The 23,270-nt window shown below is 31.7% G+C and overlaps 1 protein-coding gene across 3 annotated transcripts in view; it reads left to right on the top strand.

Moving 5' to 3' along the window:
- The window catches only part of LOC129983719 (complexin-like), a 550,382-nt gene that overhangs the window by 515,029 nt on the left and 12,083 nt on the right, over positions 1-23,270 (top strand). For all 3 annotated transcript variants that reach the window (XM_056093317.1, XM_056093316.1, XM_056093318.1), the window contains exons 3-4: positions 3,981-4,147; positions 15,353-15,491. In XM_056093317.1, the coding sequence (XP_055949292.1) occupies positions 3,981-4,147; positions 15,353-15,491 (306 nt within the window). The remainder of the gene's footprint in view (positions 1-3,980; positions 4,148-15,352; positions 15,492-23,270) is intronic.

Consider the following 23,270-nt stretch of genomic DNA (forward strand, 5'->3'; position numbering starts at 1 on the left):
CGCTTTGGCAATGTTGCCACTGCCAACGTCTTGCCTTCCTCATTTAATTACGATGAAAGGAAACTAGGCCGAATAGTCGCGAACCGGACACTAGAGAGTGTACTGTAATATCAATAAAAGAATAGAAAATTTGAATATCTAGTATTAATTTATATACCATTTTAAAAACAGATTGTTTTTTTTCGTTTATTCGAAACTAAATTCTTCTCGCATTCGAATTTGAATCCTTCCATTGTAAAATTTTATTTAAAAATAAACGTTTCAGAGAAAAGTCATTTTAGAATTAAATACAAATGCTGAAATAATAATAATAATTCGAAATATCATTAATGTAAACGATTTCCCTTTGAAATTAAAGAAACAAATATTTAACAGAGGGTTATTAGAATAATTTTCTAGGCTCCCTTTTGTTGAAGTTAATGAGCTGTACATATTTTTATTGGGCTTTCATTCTATGTTTCCATTTCAACTATTGTCATTCTTGATTCCGTTGAACTTATTTATATAAACGAACGCCGCTCCTCTAATTTGCCTGCAATAAGACATTTAAAATGTCCTCCTATAAAGCTTTGTTTCATTTTAAGCTCTTCATTATTATTTTTTTTAATTCATTTGTCGCTAACGTATTGTTTTGATTAAACACTTCGTATCTACATTTCAAGGCAGTGCGATGGAGATTTGAGGGAAAAAATATTTAATGAGCAATTATTTGCTGAGAAGAAAGTGAAAGCAGTTCTCCAGGAATAGTTTTATGTTTTGTCTTTTTTCTTCCGTGTTTGCCGACTGTTTTGAAATGATAAATACTTTTAATGCTCTCTGTTTGTCTGCGATTACACTAGAGCATTGAATTAGAAAATTAATTTTCGGAAGGCGAGCTATTTGATTTATAAATGTTTGAATTTATCTTTCTTTCATTTATATTAAAGACAAGATGCTATTTAAGAAATAAAGTTTTTTTTTTTTTTTTTTACCAGTTACAGTTATTGAGTAAGTTAAATAACATTATAACAGTAAAAATACATCGTTCAGTTGTTTACATTCCATACTTCAAGAAATTCTTTTGTTTGATTTTCAACTAAACAAAGTCTTAACTCGATACCATCTATTTTTCTAGAATAAATATTTCAGTAAACATAATTCTTAGAAACTGTCTTATTTTCTAACAGAAAGACTATACTTTTTACAAACGATGAAAGTATACTTTCGTTAATGCAAATTCTTTGTTTCTGTGTGTGTGTGTTGTGTTGTGACTTATGGCTTTTTACAAGCCCGCTGACAGTTCAGCGATTTAAGTGGAGTGAGCGTCTCTTGTTTTTTCATTAGAGCCAATAAGGACCAAGAGTACGACTTAGCTACTTCATGCGTCACATTCGCTTGCACAACCCCTTTTTTCAGGGGGGTGGGCACGTTCACATACCTCACAGATAGAACACAGACTAAAAACAAAAACCCGGGTCGCCCAGATCACGGGGAAGACGCGTATCTTTATATAAGGAAGCCGGCATTCTTTGTTTCTTAATCCGAGTTCTAATTTGTTTTTATAAACTGTATAAAAATAAAATGTGATGCAAACGAATTTCATATTCAGCTGTTTGTCTCTACTGTTTAAATACTAAATGAAAATAATATTTATTGAATACATAAAGTGAAAGTGGTATCGAAACACATTTTTTAAATCTCTCGTTATATATAGAGTTAAAAATGTGGTAAAAGAAATACTGTTTGGTTCTTGTTCGTCTCTGAGGTTAACATTCGAGAAATTTATGTCTTTGCAAGCCAATGGTAGTCTATCATATTTTTCATAGAATCAATGCAGTAAATCCTCATCAATAAATATAATGACATTTCTCTGTTTATAGCAGCAGTTGTTTGAGGAAAAATGTGAAAAGATGTATTTTTTTTTTTGTGTTAACAGTTAAATTTAATATTGGCGAAGTTATTTTTTAATGTTTTGGGAAAATATTTTGAAGGGTTGCTTATTTTTGAGCTGACTAAATACCACTGAATTACAATAGAATCAAATGAAATAAAATTTTCGTAAATTTAAATATGTAAGCAAATCAAAACATTCTATGCCTTGATTTTGCTTACCAATACAGAAGAATTGAGCCAAAAAGTTTAAAAACGAATTTTTCAAGAACTAACCTACAAATTTGGCCAAGAAAAAGTCTTCTTTTTTTCCTAAAAAGTGATTATTATTTTTCAATAGTAACTCCCCTTTTCCAAGAAAAATACTACTTTCATAGCTTTATACCTTCTAGTTTTTAAAATTAAATCTATGAAACATGTGACGTCTGCTTATTTGTAAAAATAATTTAATATAAAGTGAATTAAAATGGCCTCAAACATTCGTTTTTATGCCATTAACTATACTTGATGCATGTCAATTGCAATGTTGAGGGGAATTTACGCTAGAATCCTTGAAACATACCAGTATTTCAGTTAGAAAAATGTCTGCTTATTAATTTAATTTGAAAACTTCCAGAAAAGTCACGAGATTAATTACTTAAAAAATGTAATCAATTTTGTCTGGAACATCTGTTCCCGCGTTATCAGCTCATTGAATCTACAGGGCTTTCGGTTGGGCGAACTTTTTTTTTTTTTTTACTTAGCTTTAATCCATTTTAGAAGAACTTTAATCAATCAACGTCTTTATTTTTTGAACTTGGCATTGCACTCAGCAAGAACAGGAGAAAGCCGAAAATAAATAGATGCAGTTAAAGCTATGAGATTAATTTATAAAACAATTTTTCATCTTGGCTGGAACGGTTCCAAAATTTTCTACTTAAGAGAAAAAAAATCATACATTTGTCAAAAGATTTCTTTCACGAATTTAATAAATGGGGAAATGTGTCGAAAGAGTTACGTTTCTTAATTAAATTAGCCTTATATTTTTAAAAAGCTCAGATAATTTTGTTTCAATTATGGAATGTAACATTTTTATTTAATCATTCAATTACTGAAGATAAAAACATCGTACGTATATCAGAATGAAAGCGTCACAAATATTTCTTGATAACGGGTAAAAACTATTATTGGACAAGAACTTCAAGGCAGATTTTGATTTCATTCTTGACTATTTTAAGACTATTCTTGACTATTTTTCCGTTCTTGATAATTTAACCCATTAGCTGCCACAATTCACCACAAATTTTAAATAGACTAATCTGAGACCAAAAAATATATTTGGTAACTCGCAATTCAGTTTTATTATATATCAGTGATTATTGTATATCTTAGAAAATGTCTATTCTATGCTTCGCGAACAAAATTGCTTGTTCTGAAGATTCGTTTATAAGTTGAACGGAAAAGAATTGTCATATTTGAAGCATTATATTTTTGGTCTGGCACACACATATTTGACAGACACACACACGCGAGCGCGCACGCGCGCGCGTACGGAAATTGTTGTAATTTCAAACAAAATAAATTAAACGTCTAAGTTAATGTTGGTAATTTCTTGTGAGTGATTGTGGAAGCAAACACTCGATATTTGTGCAGGTGTGTAATTCTATCTCTTAGCTTATATCTTATTTAATTTCCTATTTTTTATTTTAAATTAACCCATATTACTTTATTCTAAAATTGTATCTTATTTCCAGATCCAAATCCCACATTTTTATTTGATTATTTCTAACACGCGCTCTAAAAAAATTGCTGAATCTGAAATTTTCACTCGCTAAATGAAAGGATAAAAACGCTGACGATACTAACGATACCTAAGATTCCCTTTCCAAAATTGACATATGTCAAAAAAATCCTTCAACGAATGTGTTAGAAAAAGCTCTAAGGAAAAAAAAAATATCATACTTTTCTCTTGTTTACTGATATGAACAGACGTGTTTCACCTATCAACCCCGTGTGAAACCTTGCCCACCCGTGGAAAAATAAAATGAAGTTAATTCTAAATTTGTCTTCTTTTCAATTATATCACATATATAATCTTCATACATTTATAATTCATCTGCGTCTTTCTGCAGGTGCAGTGGGCAACGAGGAAGAAGGCACTTCCGAGGACAAGGATGCTGCCGACGAGGAGGAACAGGAACGTCTTGAGGCCCTCCGAGAGGCCGAGGAGCGAAGGAAGGAGAAACACAGGAAGATGGAGGAGGAGCGTGAGAAGATGAGGCAGGAGATTAGAGACAAAGTAAGGAAACACATTTTGATTCTGAAGCAATTTGTTTCCTTATGATGCTTTTATGTAATTTTATTTCATAAGTTACTGCTCACCGTTATAATGCGTGAAAAATGTTGAACACTTTAAAGCGCAAAAATAACTTTTCTATCGCATGGCCAATTCTGCCTTTCTCTTTTATATAAGACAAGCATGCATCATCATTTAATTAAAGTTTAATTCGTAGTCTTTTATTCGCAGTTTTTTATAGGAATCTGAGAATTCTTCAAATTTTTCCAGTTCACACCCAAATCTATTCCTAACTGGCCACTAAATTAAATTACTTCTTAACTAAGTTTTCCAATTTTTTTAAAAACATTATTTGGTTAGGAAAATGTACACTGGTAGCACCACTCAAATTAAAATCATAGTCAAGCAACAGATCATTTTTTGAACAGAATAAAACATTTTCGTTCTTTTGAAACGCTTAATTTCTAACTGAGACATGAAAATTGGAAAGGAATTTTTCGTGAATGAAACATACATCACTAAATACTTCGGAGGCGAAATCGAAATTATGCTAGATGTTGGATTCCTGTATTCTTAATTACTTCATGTTTCTTCCATGTCAGATTAACGGGCTGCGGTGTCCTGTTGGTAAGTTCTCGGCTTCGGAACAGGAAGTTTTAAGTTTCAAGACCCGATTCTACCCAAATACGGTCATGTAAGAGGGTCTGGTGCACGTTGAATACTTCGGGGTGAAACATCCTCCCGCTGGTGGGATGTGGTTTGTCCTCGTCATCAGACAACGGTTCAAAATTACGAGGTCCGTATCAAAATAGCCTTAGTGTTGCTTTAAAACGGGACGTTAATATAACTAAACTAAACTAAGCAACAATTTCTCATCTTTCAGCATTTCTTTTATTTCACTCGAAGGTTGATGTTACACTGAGGCAATTGTATCTTCCACTGGTGACCAAATCTTCTCCATGCTTTACTGTTGCCACAGAGAATGCAGTTCTTAACTATGTTTTTATTTATGCTCGCATGTTATTGAAACTTTTCTCACTAATATAACTAAGCTGAACTAAACCTCAAGCAGCAGTTCATATAAATTGCAGTTTTTATTTATTGCTGATATCGTTGAGAAGCTTGATGTTTAGATGCAAATGCTCATGATATGTCCATTTCATTTCTATTTTAGCGTATTTACCAGAACGGAACGTTCATAAAACAAATACACTAAATAAAATGAAGATGAAAGCTCCCTTTGCTTTGTTAAACTGATCTGTCGAATTTATGAGCAAAAGATTTACAGCCCCAAGGCACAAAGCATTTAATTGTGATTCTGCACTGCAAGTTTGGGTATCTGGCAGAATGAAACACGTAGGAAAATTGCCGGCGTCCTGGCATAGGGGTAGCGCGTCTTCCCCGTGATCTGGGAGTCCTGGGTTCGAGTCCCAGTTTGGGCATGGTTGTTCTTCCATTGTTCTATCTGTGAGATGTGTGAATGTGCACACCTGTAAAAAGGGGTTGTGCAAGAGAATGAGTGATGCGTGAGTAGCAAAGTCGTACTCTTGGATCTATTTGGCTCTACTATAAAAACAAGAGACGCTCCCCCATCGGCTTAAAATCGCTGTCTTCGTAACAGCGGGCCTGTCCATGACAAGTGCCATAAGAAACAACAACATAGGAAAATTGAAAATGCGAAAGTCACAAAAAAGAAAGAACTTGGCAGGTGCTGATCGTTTTGAAAGTACACTGTTTGAAAAAACTAATGAATAGGGGAAAAACAATTTTAAACTTCCAAATTGTATGGTACGTTACTGAAACTAGTATATACCACCACAATAATTATGTTTACAATTACAATCAGATTTTAATGTTTAGCTTAAATAATTGAGTTTCAATATTGTTTCTTTTACTGTTCAAGATTTTAAATTAACATGTTGAATGCTACTCTAATTTTGCATGGCTTTTCCGTAAGGCCAACAAGTATTCTCCATTATGCTGTATATTTTAGTAAAATATTAATCATAATAACAAGTTAATTTGTATTATTACTTGTACAAACATTTATTTTACTGAGATCACCGGTGACCCATATTGCGCTGAAATGTCATGATATAAATTTAAATAAAATGGTTTTTGTATATTCTTTTTCGCATTAGCCCTTTTTACTCGGATGATTCTTCTCAAGCGCCATTCAAAACGGTGCATCATTTTGACATTTTATTTATTCATTTTTTAACTTTGATTGTGAAAAATATCTACTGAATCTTAAGAAAATGTAGATTAATTTTTCAGAAAAATTAAACTTAAAATAGTATTTATTTTATGGAGTAACAAATAAGTCCTTGTATAAAATCGATAATAATGTATTTAATTACTTTTCCAAGTGCAAAAGGTTAATTTCTTCACACCATTTTAGTACCCACGATAATGTTGAAAAATTTAAAAATATCGAGCATTTACTCGCAGTGTGTTTCAAGTAATCTTAACTTCACCGATTACCAGTGTGACGCTACGAACAAATGTAGAGTTGCTCATTTGTGACCCTTATAGTATTCAACGTGTTAACTAATAATCCGTTATGGAGTTTATAGTATCTAAATTTTTTTTAAATGAAAGAGATAGCGTTTATTCCGTAGAAACTCCTAATTTCAGAATTGATGCTATTTTGCAATGATTAAATTAAGACATGTAAATTTCACAAAAGTAATGACAGGCATCTAAAAACTTTTAATAAATTATATGTGATAGACTTCTTTACGTTTGCAATAGCTGATGCAGCATAAATAAAACATATAATTCCCTTTTCATATTGTCATTTATATAACTATTTAATTAAACGTAATTTTATGATAAAAATGCCTGTTAAAACTTTTTTTCTCTTCTAATTATCCTTTCAGAAATTTCCATTGGTCTTTTTTGGTCCAAAAATTCATTTCATTTAATTCATTAATTATTAAAAATATTTTCATCATTTCCTTTTATATATTCGAAAGAACGAATCAATTGCCTCTTCATTTCTTCCCCTTTCGAGTCTTTGTAATTTCTCTTGATATGAAATTTGATTTCGGTAGGAAAATACATTTTATCCTTTGAATTGAGAAATACAGCATTTGATTCATTGAAATTAATCTATTGAATCTAATTTGATTTTATTATAAAATTTCTTGGGGCAACAGAATAGGAAGAAATTTAAAGAGATTTAACAAATATAATGTACCATATTTTATTTTATGGGTGAACTATTAGCGTTTCAATTAAAAATACATATAGCGCGAATTATAACTGCTTTTGTACTGAGTATTATGAATATAAAATCGAGGCATAAAAATACTGGAGTTAATGCAATTTATCTGTTTAAACTTTATATCTTATCTCTTTCTGTATATTAGTACAATTAATATAAGAAACGATTATATCATCTTTAAAGACTGTAATAGAATAAATAAATAAATCGGTGATAAAACAGAAACGAAATATTATGAATATTTTTCGTCTCTATATGCATTGAATCCTGGTATAAAGAAGACTAATTGTTTTAAATTAAGATAAAAAAATGTTCGAGTTTCTGAAAGTTATCAACTTTTGTCTTTGTATTTATCTTATTCATCTCTTAAGTTTCCTTCAGCGATTTTATTGTAAAACCCAAATTACAATTAACCTATAAAGTGATTCATTCATTCGTAAGTAATTATTATTGCCACGGTTCTGAATTAAAAAAAAAGTTTTATATTATTTTATAAAGGACATTATCGTAAAGCGAGAAATAAGAAATGGGGAGAAAATAAAAGAGATAAAATACGAAATGTTGCATTAGTAACTTTTTTTCCAATCAAATGGGCGCGACTTCTTTTAAAAGAAAAAAAAATCTCCAAGCACGTTTTTATTCAAATGTTCCTTTATCGCTATTTTCCTCCCATGTAACAAAAATTCATTCTCCGATTTAGGAAAATCTTTTTTGAAGATAAAAACCCATTTTCATTCACAGAATTCATTAATTTTTTTTTCCTCGACGCAAAATAAACAGAAAATGGTAGTTTTCTATCAGAGTTTATGGCAATTTTTTTTTGCCTTCATTAACTGCGCATATCTAGAATCAAATATCCCGATTCAATATTTTACTCTGACAGCGAACAAAATAGTGCACTTTTCGAAAATAAATTCCATCATCCGTATCTCACTAGCATCTTCCTAAATAAGAAGACAGATAACCTATTTATTAAAAAAAAATCTTTAAATATATTTTTTTTTTGGTTGTAAACAAAAAAGTGGTTTCTTAGAAATGAAGGTATTCTTCGATTCAATGCAATTTTCCGAGGCGTGCTGCTTGATTCATTGAAACAAATTAAATAGTCTCGAAGCAAACTTTCTTTTCCACTGAATAAAAATTGGGTACATTTTTCTGGAATGTAATGGCTTCGGAGATCATATTTATTCATCAGTTTTGAAAATTTTTCTTTTAATTTTTGATCTTCTTGAACTAGAAAAAATATTAAAAAATTTAGCTTTCTCTATCCATTTTCTAAATCACATTTATTGAAAGTTACAGAGCGTGGAAAAGACATATCGAATAATTTCTAAAAAAATTGATTCTTTTATCACGCGAATATTGCTTTTTGATTTTAGATCGTCATATAAATATTCCTTCTTATAGAAAAATTAGATAATATGTTAGTATGATTTTCAAATTAATTGCTATTTATAATTATATCAATTATGCATACGAATTACGTACTCTAAAAATTAGTTAACGATTTTAATTAATTTAAAAACATAGTACACATTTTATAATTTTTAGTAAGTGATGAATAGCTGTGTATGGCGCCATTTTGGAGATTATATGATGATATTTGGGGATTTTTGGGATTGGTTTTTCTAATAAAGCAAATCTATCCAATGAAGAAATATTATATCGCTATTTTACTCTCATTTGAAATAAAACGCACTATGTACTTTTAATATTCAGGTGATTCCAATTTCAAATTGAATATTCTCCTTTTAGAAATATATACATTAAAATATATTTCACTGAATGAGAGCAATCCGTTTCATCAGTTTATCAATTTCTTGCAAAATAAATAAATTGCATCCTGTTACATGAAGGAAAGTCGTCTTCACCGATGCTCGATCTATCGTGGGAAATAAAATAGTTAATAAAGCATGCTTTTAAAATTTCCCCAAAATATACTGTTAATTGAAATTTTAATAAATTAATAAATTATGACACTTTGGTAAGTGTCATCTTTTCACAATGCGACATGACGGTTTGGTTTGGTTATATTAACATCCCGTTTGAAGCAACACTAGGGCTATTTTGGGACGGATCTCGTCATTTTGAATAGTGGTCAGATGACGAGAACGACACCTGAGCTGGCACCCCCTCTCCACACCACACCAGCGGGAGGACGTTTGGTCATGACGGATTTAACGTGCAACCGACCCCCTTACACGACGGTTCTTCGGTGGAATCGGGTCACGAACCTGAAACCCTCCGGTTCCGAAGCCGAGACCTTACCACCAGGCCACCGCGGCCCATACGACATGATGGAGGAGTGTTTTAATAACATACAAGCACAAGAATAGCTAATAACTATGCATTCTGTGTCACAGAATCCAGTTGTGGAGGATATTTCGTCAGTAAAGGAGGATATAACTGTGATCTGTGGGTAATGATATATCTGCCTTATTATAACATCAACATTACACTGAAATAAAGTAGATATCGTGTGTTCAAAAGCATCTTTCCACAAGTTACAAATTCATTTAACGATTATGTTATGTCTCATTTTCTCCAAATTTTGAAGCGTAGCTAAAAATAAATGTCTTCAGATCACTTTCTTGCAAAAAAGCATGTATTATCAATAACGTGTATTACATTATCATATATATTGGAATGGAATGCATTATCCTATTTTACATTGATTCTGTCTGTAAAATTATTTCGCTGAACAGGTGTTTTGCATTACGAATGAAATATTCTCGTTTCAGCGAGGTTCCGCTGTATCCCATTAATTTAAAACTTGCTAGATATTATGTTCATAAACACAGCTGACATAGACTATTTCAAAAAGACATTTATAATTAGTACTATCCTCTATTGCCCAACCGCAACGAAGCTGTTTATTTAAATACATTAATTAACCAAAGATTAAATTCCACATCAACTTAAGATAAAAAGTTAAATCTTCCCGTCCAAAATTATTTTGTTTGTAAAACTGAAACAGTTATTCGTCGGCATCATTATAATTCTACTTCTTCACAAAATAAATATATGCAAAGAAGAATACATAATTAATTAGTTAGATGTCAAATGTTTAAAAATAACTTTAGATATTAAGCCGTAACTGGAGACACGAATTTACTCATGCGGCCAGAGACATAGAGTCAAAATGACCTTATTGTTATTTTTATTTTTTTTTGTCTTTAGTAAATGGCATTGGAATTTATTTTGGAAACACAATACATTCTGGAAATCATGTAGTTGTCAAAAATATTAAATGTCATGAGAAAAATCTAAACAATCTTTTAATGAATATTTACTTCATTTAAATAGTATGGAACGACACTAATGTTAATAATTGTTAGGAGTTAACAAACAAAAATGAATACAACTTTTAAAATATTATTTTAAGAATATTTCTTAATTTTTTTGCATCATTCAAATTAAAAGCAGTTTCAGAGACACGGAGTCAACAACTTTATAAATAACAACAGAAACTTTGACAAAGAATAACTCGGTTATATGCACGTATTCATTTTTAGACTTTTGCCAACATATCGCAGAAAGAATAACTTGAAGGTACTAAGAAGATGATTGCATTCAAGTACAAAATACCACGTGATAATCAGAGCTAATGAACAACGCGGAATTATTTTGACTCTCATCTCCAGTTACGAGTTTTATATACAAAAAGGTGGAATCTTCAACTAAGTATCTAGATGGCACTTCATTATTGTGTAACACTTCTTATATAACATCCCTAAATAGCTTATCATAAAAAAATGCGCTACCAATGTACATCTTCCAAGAATTTCCTAATTATCAAACCGAATCAGGGCTATGCTAATGGAAAATCTTAAAGCTCCCACTTGCTAAATGAGATCTTATAGCTGCATAAATCCATCGGATAGGGATGGGAAAACTCATTTCTCTTCTCTACCACCCTCTCTTAATTGTCCCGCAACGCGGCAGAATTAATCTTCGGTCCGTAGGAGGAGGTTAATACATATTGAGGAAACAGCTGTGCCCGATTCCCGCCGCCAACCGCATGTAATTTCCGCACAAACGCCGCATCGAGATATGCAATTCATAACACGTCGGAATAAGGATTCAGGACGCCAGTTATGCCTCTTGATTGCTTAGTTAATAACATTATGGGATAATCTGAGCAGTTTATTGGTTGTTAACCGTCACATAATGGTAACTATTGCTCAAGGACGCGAGAATCAGCTAGCTTTAGAGGTTTCCGAATTGCAAAACGCTGAATATGTAAAATGAATGTGATAAAATTAATTAGATATAGTCATCGATAGAGCATCGTAGTATTATGGAGGCACTGCAGTTTTAAAATGCTATTCAATTTCAATATACATAATCTTCCACTGTCGTTTGTAAATTTGAGCGGATTTAAAAGCGTCTCCCTCTAAGTACTTTTAGTCTGCATCATTATGGGATGCAAAATTCCTTCTGTTTTGGGGTCTACCAATCGATATTCAGATTGATGTGATTTATTGGTGAACGAATAAAACAAGCATAAATAAAAATAATAGTTATGGGATCGTAAATTTCATCTTTCATTTACATTCTTTTAGCAAAGATTAATAATCTGAAGTCTACAGTTTTTGTTATTTTATATTTATGCTGATTCATAATATTTTCATTTCAGTTAGAGGTTACTGCTAATATTTTCATTCAGTGTGGCTTTTATATATATTTGGCATTGCATTTTTTTCTGTTAGTGGATCACTATTTGTTTCAAATGTATTTAATGACTCGTTTTGATTTGAGTGATTTTGAGCATTATGTTAGAAAAGATTTTTAAAAAAAGTAGAAGAAGAATATTATAGAGAAGATCTCACTGCAAGGAAATAAATTAACCTGCGACAATGGTAATCGAGATATTGTTACCAAGATAACTTTCTAATTTATTCTAATTTCACAATATCCTTTATTTTATGCACAACACATTTATTTAGAAATTGAATAGCGATAATAATACAATTACAACCCATACAATATTTATAAGTATTAGCTTGAAACGTTTACAGTCTTACGATATAAATAACTTTTTTCCAGTGTTGTGAAATGAATAGATATCAGAATTAGCTGTGTTGGAAGTTCGGGTGGAATGGTCTTATAAAAACCGTTAAAACATTTCAGGCCGGCGTCCTGGCATAGGGGTAGCGCGTCTCCCCCGTGATCTGGGGTTTCCGGTTTTCGAGTCCCGGTTTGGGCATGGTTGTTCTTCTGTTGTTCTATCTGTGAGATGTGTGAATGTGCCATCCTGTAAAAAGGGGTTGTGCAAGCGAATGAGTGATGCGTGAGTAGCAAAGTCGTACTCTTGGCCCTAGTTGGCGCTGCTATAAAAAATAAGAGATCTTCCCCCTCAGGCTTAAATCGCTGTCTTCGTAACAGCGGGCTTGTCAGTGGCAAGTGCCATAAGAAACAAACAAACAAACAAAACATTTCAGTAACTACCTCTGACTTATTTCTTTCCTATTTTAGAAAGAGAATTAATTGTTCTTCGTTAATAGTTATATTTGAGATCGACGCCAATGAATATCTGCCTTTGTTGTTTCTACTCAAAAAAATCTACCCTTGGAAGTAAAATGTACGTTATTTGCTTAGAACTTAAATAATGTATTATCGCAGTTTCTAGTCGGGGCACAAAATTTCATAATTCCTCCCCAAAGTCAACAGAGAAGAAACGAAAACAAACCACCAAAGGTTAAAAAATTTTGCCATATGAATTGGACCACAATCGAATCCATTTTTCAAAAGACACAAGGTTAGAGTAAAATGTGAATCAATAGGAGAGTAAAAGATAAATGGACGGTTTTGTATCCTTTTATTTAGGTAAATAAATCTACGCATGATAGCAAAATGGCCCTAACTTTCTCGAGAATGGCAGAGAGAAAAATATTGAATAAAAAGCAGAAATAAGCTTTAAATCTTGTTTGGGGTGCCAGATAATTGTCCTATATAACTTCCTACGGGAACAATCATCAATCAGTCCGTTCCTCCACCTGAAGCCCTGTCTAAGCGTATTTTCAGTGTGCTCATTATTGCGTGGACATGAAATGGCGAGGAGAGTCTATCACACACACACACACACACACACACACACACACACACACACACACACACACACACACACACACACACACACACACACACACACACACACACTTCCCTTGAACCCTTTATATTGATAAATTAATCTGCGTTCATATAGTATTTCGAATCATGAAGTCAGCGCAGAATAAACGCCACATTTTAAGCAGATCTAAATTAAAATATAACAGACAAATACAAATTGAAGAATTTAATTAAATACAGAAGACTGAAGTATTTTAATTTTTGAGCTACAAGGCGCTTTTAATCATAAATTTGAGAAAGCAAGCCATTGTTTCATATATTGATGGTTACAAAATTCTGATAACACTTTTTATAGCGATTATATACTCTACTACCTTCTCTTTTGATACCACAGTGCTAATGAATATTTTTACGTAACTGAAATTTCATAAGTTATAGATTTAATTAATCATCTAAGAGGAGATAAAATTAATTCGGAAGGGGAAAAACGCATTGCAGTCTGACAGATTAGTGACAAATCCTGAATAAATCTCAGACCACTGATATCAATAAGAAGATATTGTCAGGGAAGGAGAAAAAAAGAGTAGAAGGAATTAGACAGTGGATCACGTGATATCCGAAGATGGACATCGGGCAATCCCCTGAATTTGTATTCTTTTACCCTCCTGATGAAATGCTTTTTGATGAAAACTGTTTCATGATTTAGTATGGCCTTTTATAAATACATCCTCCACTTTAAATGTATTAAGACTGAAGTATTTCAATTTTTGAGCTACAAGGTGCTTTTACTCATAAATTTGAGAAAGCAAGCCATTGTTTCATATATTGATGGTTACAAAATTCTGATAACACTTTTTATAGCGGTTACATAATACCTTGTCTTTTGATACAACAGATGGTGTAGGCTTATTAACATCAAGGTATATTTCCCATTATCATTCTTGAGGCTCATTATTAGATTGTATTCTAAGTGAGCATCGTGTATTTTCGTGTTTGCGTTTGTTTTGTCTTGTGAAATGTGGAACTTAGAAAATAATTAAACAACTGTTCCTGAAACTCATCTAGTATTTTAATCTACCTCATAATGAAGTTATAAAGAAACTCCTCCCACTACAATTTATAAATAATTGTATATAAATGTTCTCAATGCTGAATTCGAGAAATGTTAATTGTTTTTGAATTATCTTCCGATTAAGCAATTGGAAATAGTCTACCATTTGCATTATTATGTAATTATATGGATCTCAAAGATATAATACAGTTAAAAAAACGCCTTTGTCAATTTTGAAGTGTCTCTGTACTTACATTGAACAGCCAAAAATGTATTGAATAATATACAAATATGCAGATGGCTGTAGAAATGTAATATTAAAAGTATGGGGAATGCATAAATTGGCAATGCATTATCCGGTTTTGATGTGTGTGTTATAAAATTCGTTTCTCCAAAGTTACAATTATTGTCCATGTTGTGGTTGATAAGGGAGATAAAGTTCATTTCCGAATTTTCTCATTTATTTTTTTAAAAAAAAATGGTAACCTCATTAAATTACAGATGCAGGATACAGCTGATGAAAATTTTAATTTAGACTTTGCTCGGAAGAGGGGAATGTGAATGAATTTTCTTAATTTCTGTAACATTGTCGATTTCAGTACAAATGATATAAAAAAAAATTCTTATCTTATTGTATGGTACATCTTCAGTATTGAAGAATTAGTCCTAGATTTCATTCATTTTTGAATTTTTATTCGAACGTGAATCAAATTACTATTTCTACACTACATTGCATTTAGATGAAGAATTTTTCATTTCGCATTGTAGTTTATTTTTTTTCTTAAATCTAAAGGTAAAATTCATACACAAGTTTTTTAATGATCTCATCCTTAAATAATTCCTTTTTTTCTTGCAGTACGGTATCAAGAAGAAGGAGGAGGTTCAACAAGAGGACCCCTTCGCCGACATGGAAGGCAGCAGTCTGAATCGGAAACGGAAGACGCCCGCGGAACTGGCCGCAGAGGCGGAAGCGGAAGACCAGGATGAATTCACAAGTGAGTGGTTGTTCTCGACTCTAATTGGCGCTTCTTTGGGAAGAGATAAAGCAGTGAAGAAAATGCTGGGCTACCACGCATGTGCTGTTCACAAAGCAGATAATCTTTCATTGACATACAATCAATTTTTCTGATATTGATTGTATGCCAATGAAAGATTATCACATTCAGATATCTAATGCCACTTACATGTAAATGTTATATTGTGTACTTTACTCGTCCTGCCAATAAACACTAGACATAATAGGAAAATTATGGTACTGCTTTACTTTTAGTTATTATATAGGGTGACCTATGTTGTAAGGGGCAAAAAGTAAAAAAAGTCTGTAGGGTGAAGTCTGTGATTTATTTAGCCAGTAGTGATATGATTGTATGCCAGTATGTAATTGATTTTTCCAGTAATGATATCGCCTCTATAGGCGTCCGCCGATGTCGTTATCAAAATGGCGTCATTCATGCAGGAGAAATCTTTCTAAATTTTGAAATAGGTTCTTTTATAATCATTCAAAGAGATTTTCCAATGGCTCGGGAGTAGCGCAACTTCGCAACATCAAAAGTTGGGTGTTTCAATTTCAAAATAGTGAGTGCCTTATGTAAAAAAACCAAGAAACCCAACACGCGACAAATATTCTCCAAAATTGAAGTAGTTGGGAAAAGAATTCGCGAAACGTTTTCATGACGTCATGAAAAAATCAGCATGGAATATAAATGCAAAACTGAATATACCTCAAAGAAATGTGTAACGTGCGTCAACTGACATGTTGTATTCATTAACCAGATAAGTGTTTCGACCTCTTCGGAAAATGCGTATCAAAATTGCGTCGCAAAAACTTAACGATGACGAGTATACTAACATACATTTTTTTGTATATGAACGGAAAGAAACATAAAAAAATAATTTATTATTTTAATTTGCTGTTAGAGAATGGTACAGAGCAAAGCATGATATAACACAAAGTAATCTTTTATTTGTTGGTTTGATTTTGACTTGGTCTCAAAATATTTTAACTATCTTGAAATTTATGAATATGTTTGAGTTTTTACTAAAATTGTAATTCAAAGTGCAAATTGTCACTATTTATTATTCCTGACGAATGAACTCGTCATAACGCAAAATGTACTTTTCCCATAACGAGTATACTCGTCATAAACAGTTAACTGGTTAATGGGATATTATGTCACAAGTGTAGCAGAAACAGGAATACCTCCTAGACATTTGCAGTGTCACTAGAGGGAACACTTAGAACAGCTATAGAAAATTTGACGAACTCGTTTTTTACTGTTTTTGTGACTCTTATTGAGCAACAGGGTTTGATAGCAAAATAATTGAAGCTATGTATTGAAGTAACAAACATTTATAAGACGATATGTATGCATCGGTTATTGTGTTATCAAAGGAACACAAAAGCCGATTTTTTTATATTGCCTTCATATTGTTGATAATAATATTTCCCACGAAACATGATTAATTTTATCATAAGTTTCATTTTTAACTTAGATTCTTTTGGATATATAATATTAATAATTAAAGGAGAAAGCATAAGAAAGAGTTTTTTTATAAAACTTTCTCCGATTTTTTAAAATATATCTATGTTTTCTAAAAAAATATTATCCGCAATACCTCAATAATAATTTACTACGAAAGTATGTTATGTTTTAAAGAAAAAAGCGGACTTATATTACTAAAAATATGAAAAAAACCCCCCAATTATTTCAAATTTTAAAAAAGTTCTTAGTGTTTTCAGTTAAAAGCAGAGGAATTCAAAATTAAATTAGTGCGTGTTACTTGAAAATGAATCAATCTTATTAGATATACTCTCTTTATGTACAATAAAAGATTTTATACTGCATTATAAAATTCATTAAAAATTTAGATACTACTATATAAAATACATTTTAGCCAAATCGGCCAAAACAAGTCAACTGATAATAATATATAAAACAGTATTACAGTATATTTTAAATATATAAGAAAATACACGAAAGAAGATTAAAAGATTAAAAATAGATATATTTAAAATTAAAAGATTAAAAAGATATATAAAAGATAAAAAGATTAAAAGTTTAAAAACGTGATTTTCTAAGATTTATTTTATTACTGACCTTAATTTTGTTATGGATTTATCAATTTAATATTTTACACTTACACACTTACAAACACTGATAATATTTAATTCATGGAAAGAATTTTCGGGAAATTATCGTGAAAAACTTTTTCTAAACTTAAACTGGAAAGAAATGCTAAGCGCGTCGAAATGCTTTTGTCACAGAATTACAAATGACGTATTACACATGTTAGCAGGCAGAAATAGTCACAGAAATAAAGTTGACGTTCACGACTCGTCGAGTGAGATTTTTTGCTGAAACATAGTAGAAGAAATAATTTTTTTCCGATTTCTATAAGGTATCTGATACTTTGTGTGGCCTCGCTGCGAGTGACAGTGGACTGTTTTGGCATGCTATGCACCTGTAAATTTCTCGCCACTGAAAGTTGCAAAATACTACCTCATTTTTGTTTTTGAGTTGTTTATCTATTCCTGCCTAAACAGTTGGATTTGTAGGTTTGATTATCAAGCCTAAATGTTAAAAAGATTACTATAAAAGTTACTAACTCTGTAAACATAAAATTGATTCCTAATGCAAATCAACTCTTTACACTCGGAAAAGTAATTCGATGCATAATTATTCACCTAATACAAGTCCTTGTTTATTTCTCGAATAATAAATATATAGAATTGTTTAAAATTGGATTTCCCGAAAAATTAAATCTACAAACTCTTATCACTCTGTAGATATTTTCAACAATCAAAATTAATTTAATGAAACTTCAAAATGACGAACCGTCTTGAATGGTGACCTTGATTCACTTCTCAAGTGCAAAGGGTTAATTAATAATCTATGATTATAAATTTTCAAAATAGCGTTTCCTTTCATTTTTCATTCATGCTTTGTTAATGAATTTCTTTCAAAAAGTGAAATATTGTTTTAACAAATGTTTGATTAATATTATAATGTTTTGCAATTTTCAAACTCATATTTATCTGATAAACAATCAGCAAAACCTGAGTTAAAAACCATCAATCAATAGTCAGATTCAATAGAAGACACTTTCTGATATGTTTCTCACCATTGAAAATAATAATTACTTTTCCAGTTTTTAAAAACCTCAAAATAATTAAATCAACTATTGCAAAGAAGAATGATAGACGTACATTTTTTAAACCAGAATTCATTTTTCAAAGAAAGAATAGCGAAGAATATTTCCAAATTTCACTCTATTTTTTTTATTAGTTATAAAAGAAGAACAAAGCAAGGTCTTCCAAGAAGAGAAAGACAGGAAAGATGATGAGCGTAACAAAACCCACTTCATTTTTATTTCTCTTTTTTTGAAGACGGAATTCCGGATCTAATTTGAGAGATCATTTCCAGTACCTTTTCCAGCAGCATGTTACGAGAGGAAATTTTTATTTACTCGTAAGCATCATTAAGGAAAAAGCTCTCCTTTGGAGCCGTAATGAGCTGGAGAAGATTCTGACTTTCAGGATGGTTTTTTTCCTCGTTGATTCGGCTCCAGATTTGTTTTCATTCATTTATTTAGTTTTGGTTTTATGTTGTTCATGTCCAGCCATTGTCCCCACCCCCACTAGTTAGAAAAGTCCACTAAAGTTCAGTAAATAATTTGCCTGTTTTTATTCTTTGCTTCGTGATACTGTAACATTGCTACACAACCTATTTATGTACATAATGGTATTTATTTAATCTTACACCAATAGAATTTCATTTGGGGTCTTTTATTATTTTTTCAATAGATTACAGTTTTATTTCGAAAAATAAGGAGAATTATTTTGGCAGTACTTAAACTTGGTCAGATAACCAATACGCAGGTGGTTATCAAAATAATGGAAACACCTGTAAATAAAGGTTTACCCAGTTATAGTTAGTATTTATAAAAAAACTGTGTTTTTTTTTATAAATAGCAATATATATATATTCTGGTAGTATGTGCTAGCTTTATTAAAGTTCTGTAATTCTTGGATTTTTTTCAAAAGCGTAAAATGTGGGACCTCTCAGATTTCCAAAGAGGCCAAATCGTAGGAGCCAGTCTAGCTGGAGCAAATGTAACCGAAAAAGCCCACCTTTTAGGCCTTTCCAGAGAGGTACAGTGTCTAAAGTCATGATAGCATATATACAGCGCGGCCAGACTAGCTTGGCAAAGTAAAATAGTGGGCGGAAAGAGAAGCTCAATGAAAGAGATCGACGGGTATTGAAGCGGATTGTAAAGTCTAAAAAGCGAACAACTGAAGCAAAAGTGACCGCAGAGCTCATTACCCATCTGGAATCTCCAGTGTCATTGATTACAGTTAGAATGCACCTTCATAAGCAGAACATTTATTGAAGAGCATCATTTCCCAAGCCACTGGTCACATATGTTAATGGTAAACGTCGTCTACAGTGGTGTCAAACTCACAAAACCTGGTCGATTGATAAGTGAAAGAAAGCAATAGATTCTGACAAATTGTGTTTCACACTATTCCCTACAACAGAACAGGTAAAAGTTTGGAGTACACCTGCACAAGCGTATGATCGTGATTGTCTCCTTCCAATTGTCAAGCATGGAGGTGGATCTGTCATGATATGGGCTCGTGGTTTTCTACTGGACCAATCGTAATCCTGAAAGGAAGGAAGGATCACTGGGGAGAAGTATAGGGAAATATTTGTTGACCAGGTCCATCCTATGATGTAAACTTTATTTCCTGCAAGAGATGGAATTTTCCAGGATGATAATGTACCTATCCATCCAGCGAGACTTGTACAATCATATTTTGATGAACACGAGGATGAAGTTAAACATCTGCTTTGGCCCGTACAGTCACCCGCCCTCAATATAATTGAACTGTTATGGTCTATTTTAGAGAATTCAATACGGAATATCTTCACCAGAATCTCTCCTAGACCTTTCACAATATCTCCAAGAAGAATGGTACAATATTCCTCTAAACACTATTCAACACTTGTATGAATCGATTCCTAGGCGAATCCAAGTTGTATTAATTGCCAAAGACGATCATACACCATACTAATAAAGCATTCTTTATAAATCTAAGGTGTTTCCATTACTTTGATAAAACCACCTGTAATTCCTCCATCTACAACCATCTTCAAATTTCCAAGATCCACAAGCAAAAAGACGTTTGAGCCAATAATTTGGCGAGATTCATGTCAGTTCACAATAGTTTTGTTGGCGGAAAAAGGACTTAAAAACCCCATTTCTTATTCCAGTGTGATTCTATTTGTTTAGAAGGAGACAGATATTATTAAAATAAACCTATTTTTTTAGTTTCACAAATCTTATTTACTCTTGATACATATCCCAATAACAACTTTCTTAGAAACTAAAAGAGTGATATGTGGAACAGTAACAGAGTTCCGTTTTAGAACTATGGTTGTGAAATCGATTGAACCAGGGATCCTGGAAGGTATCCTGACGTTGAACACTTTGCACTTGGAATGACTTCTTTTAGACACTATTCAAAAAAAAAATTCTCAATATATATATATATATATATTAATGTTGATTTTAAACATACCTACAGAGTGATAAGAAGATATAGATGAATTTTCTCCAAAAAATAAATTTAAAACAATTACATAATGATATCTTAGGCAACCAAATTGTTTTTCCAGATTATTATATTATTGGGTTGTTAAAAATTAATGTAGCATACATACTTCTTATTATAAATTTCCTAATTTTATCAATTATTTATGTGATCATTACAAAGTATCAGTCGATATAACTTTTTATAGTTTTCTGACATAGCATATTCAAGTTACGTTAAACATATTTATTTGAAATCTAAGTTTAAAGAAAATTTAAAACATCATAAACATTACGATATATGGAATTTAAAAGGTTGAATGTGCAGACGTTTCTTAAGGCTTTATTGTTAGTTGGTCCACACACCAGCCATTTAACAGATTCCAAAGAAATCTGCTGTATTAATTAGATATCTGTCATTTAATTATATATGACTATGCATGCCTTATATGTTTCTGAGGGAAATCTATGCGTTTTTGTCCTTCTGGTGCTAGTGCTTGTGTAAAAGAATGAGTTTGAGGAGGAGAAAAAAGGAAAACGGCTCCGATTTGTGTTAGGGAGGTAAACATACCACCGCGCACACAAAGAGCAAGGTCAATTTACACATCCGTTAGATCAAGAGAGGGACATTTCTCATTTCTTGAATGGAGGAGATGAAGGCAAATATTGGAGCCACGCATTTTCCGAGCCCCGCCATATTGATCTACGGCTTTGGATTGCAGGAATTCAATTCCTGAATGTAGACACATCTTTTGTCATGTCACAGAATATTTTTTTCAACAAGAATTGAAAAGGGTGGGTTCTCAGCTTGGAAATATTATTTAAATTTCTTTAATTTACATTTATTAAAAGGTGAAAAATGTCAAACTTCTCAAAGAGTGATAATACTTAAAAAATTGTCACTAAAATTAATTGGGTCTTAAAGAAAAAAAAGCTGTCATATTTTTAGGATACGTAACTTAATTAATATATGAATTTTCAAAAAGTTTAACTTTTTTATTTAATGTTTCTAAGAAATCTTTAACAGTGAGGCAGCCCGATACAGTGACTAATGAATAAGTTTTTTCAGATATTTGGGCTTATAATTATAAATTGCAACGAATATTTAAATTGCAATATAATTATTATAACAATTTATCCCCCCTTTTATTTTCTCTTTTAATTGCAAAGAAAATATTATCGAATCACCACAATTTAAACTTTTTTTTCGAAAAATGTCTGCCTCTCTGTGACAAAGTTTTGAAGTAGATGAATAAAATTTGATACGCGATATTTACAACGAATTTGTAGATTTCTATCAAATTTTGAGCAAAATCTATTTGGAGGAAGTTTATCTGTAGAGTTATTCAAATATAACACGATGACAACAAAATGAAAAGAGACGGATAAAATTTAGTACACAGATTTAACATCCATATTATAAACACTCTTCATTTTTGAGCCAAATTCAATAAGGGGTTATGCGTTTGTCGGTCTGAAAACGCAATGATTTAATATATAATGATTTTGTGACTGCAAGTGAAGTTCTTCAATAATTGTTGTATCAATTGGTTTGGATAGAGGCACCAAAAACACAAATCAGATTTTTGTATAGTATTAGCTGCACGTCAAAGACTAATCGCCAAAACATTCGCCAAGGATTTCAGTGAAATTGCTGAATTCACGCCAAAGATCACTATTTTGTACCTATTGTAAGCGAATTCTATGCAAAACGTTCTCTAGGATAACATTTATTAGAGAGCACGCGACAAAATTTTGGAGACCACTTACGTTAGTTAAATTATAATAATCACTTGTTTGTACTGTCGCCAATTTATATTTTTTAAAGGCAGATATAAAGATAAATTGGGAAACGTTGATTTAATTTGTTACAACTTGTTCTATATTATTTCTTTTTTTATCTATGAATGTCATAAATTTCAATATTCATGAATAAATCCTGTTGAAAATTTTTAATGGAGAATTTTTTCTGGATTTATCAATAACACTTAGAGTAGTGAATTATTATATTTATATTTAATACGTTACTTGAATATGTTATATTTATTATTAGGCATGGCAATCTGTGAACGATTTACACAATGATGGTTGACTCAACTATTAACATGCAATACTGTAACTTGATTGATGACAATCTCGATTTAATTGGGAGTCTATTGAGTATCTTTGAGAAGGAAAAA

Source organism: Argiope bruennichi, chromosome 9 (genome assembly GCF_947563725.1).
Source record: "Argiope bruennichi chromosome 9, qqArgBrue1.1, whole genome shotgun sequence".
In the NCBI taxonomy this organism is placed as follows: domain Eukaryota; kingdom Metazoa; phylum Arthropoda; class Arachnida; order Araneae; family Araneidae; genus Argiope; species Argiope bruennichi.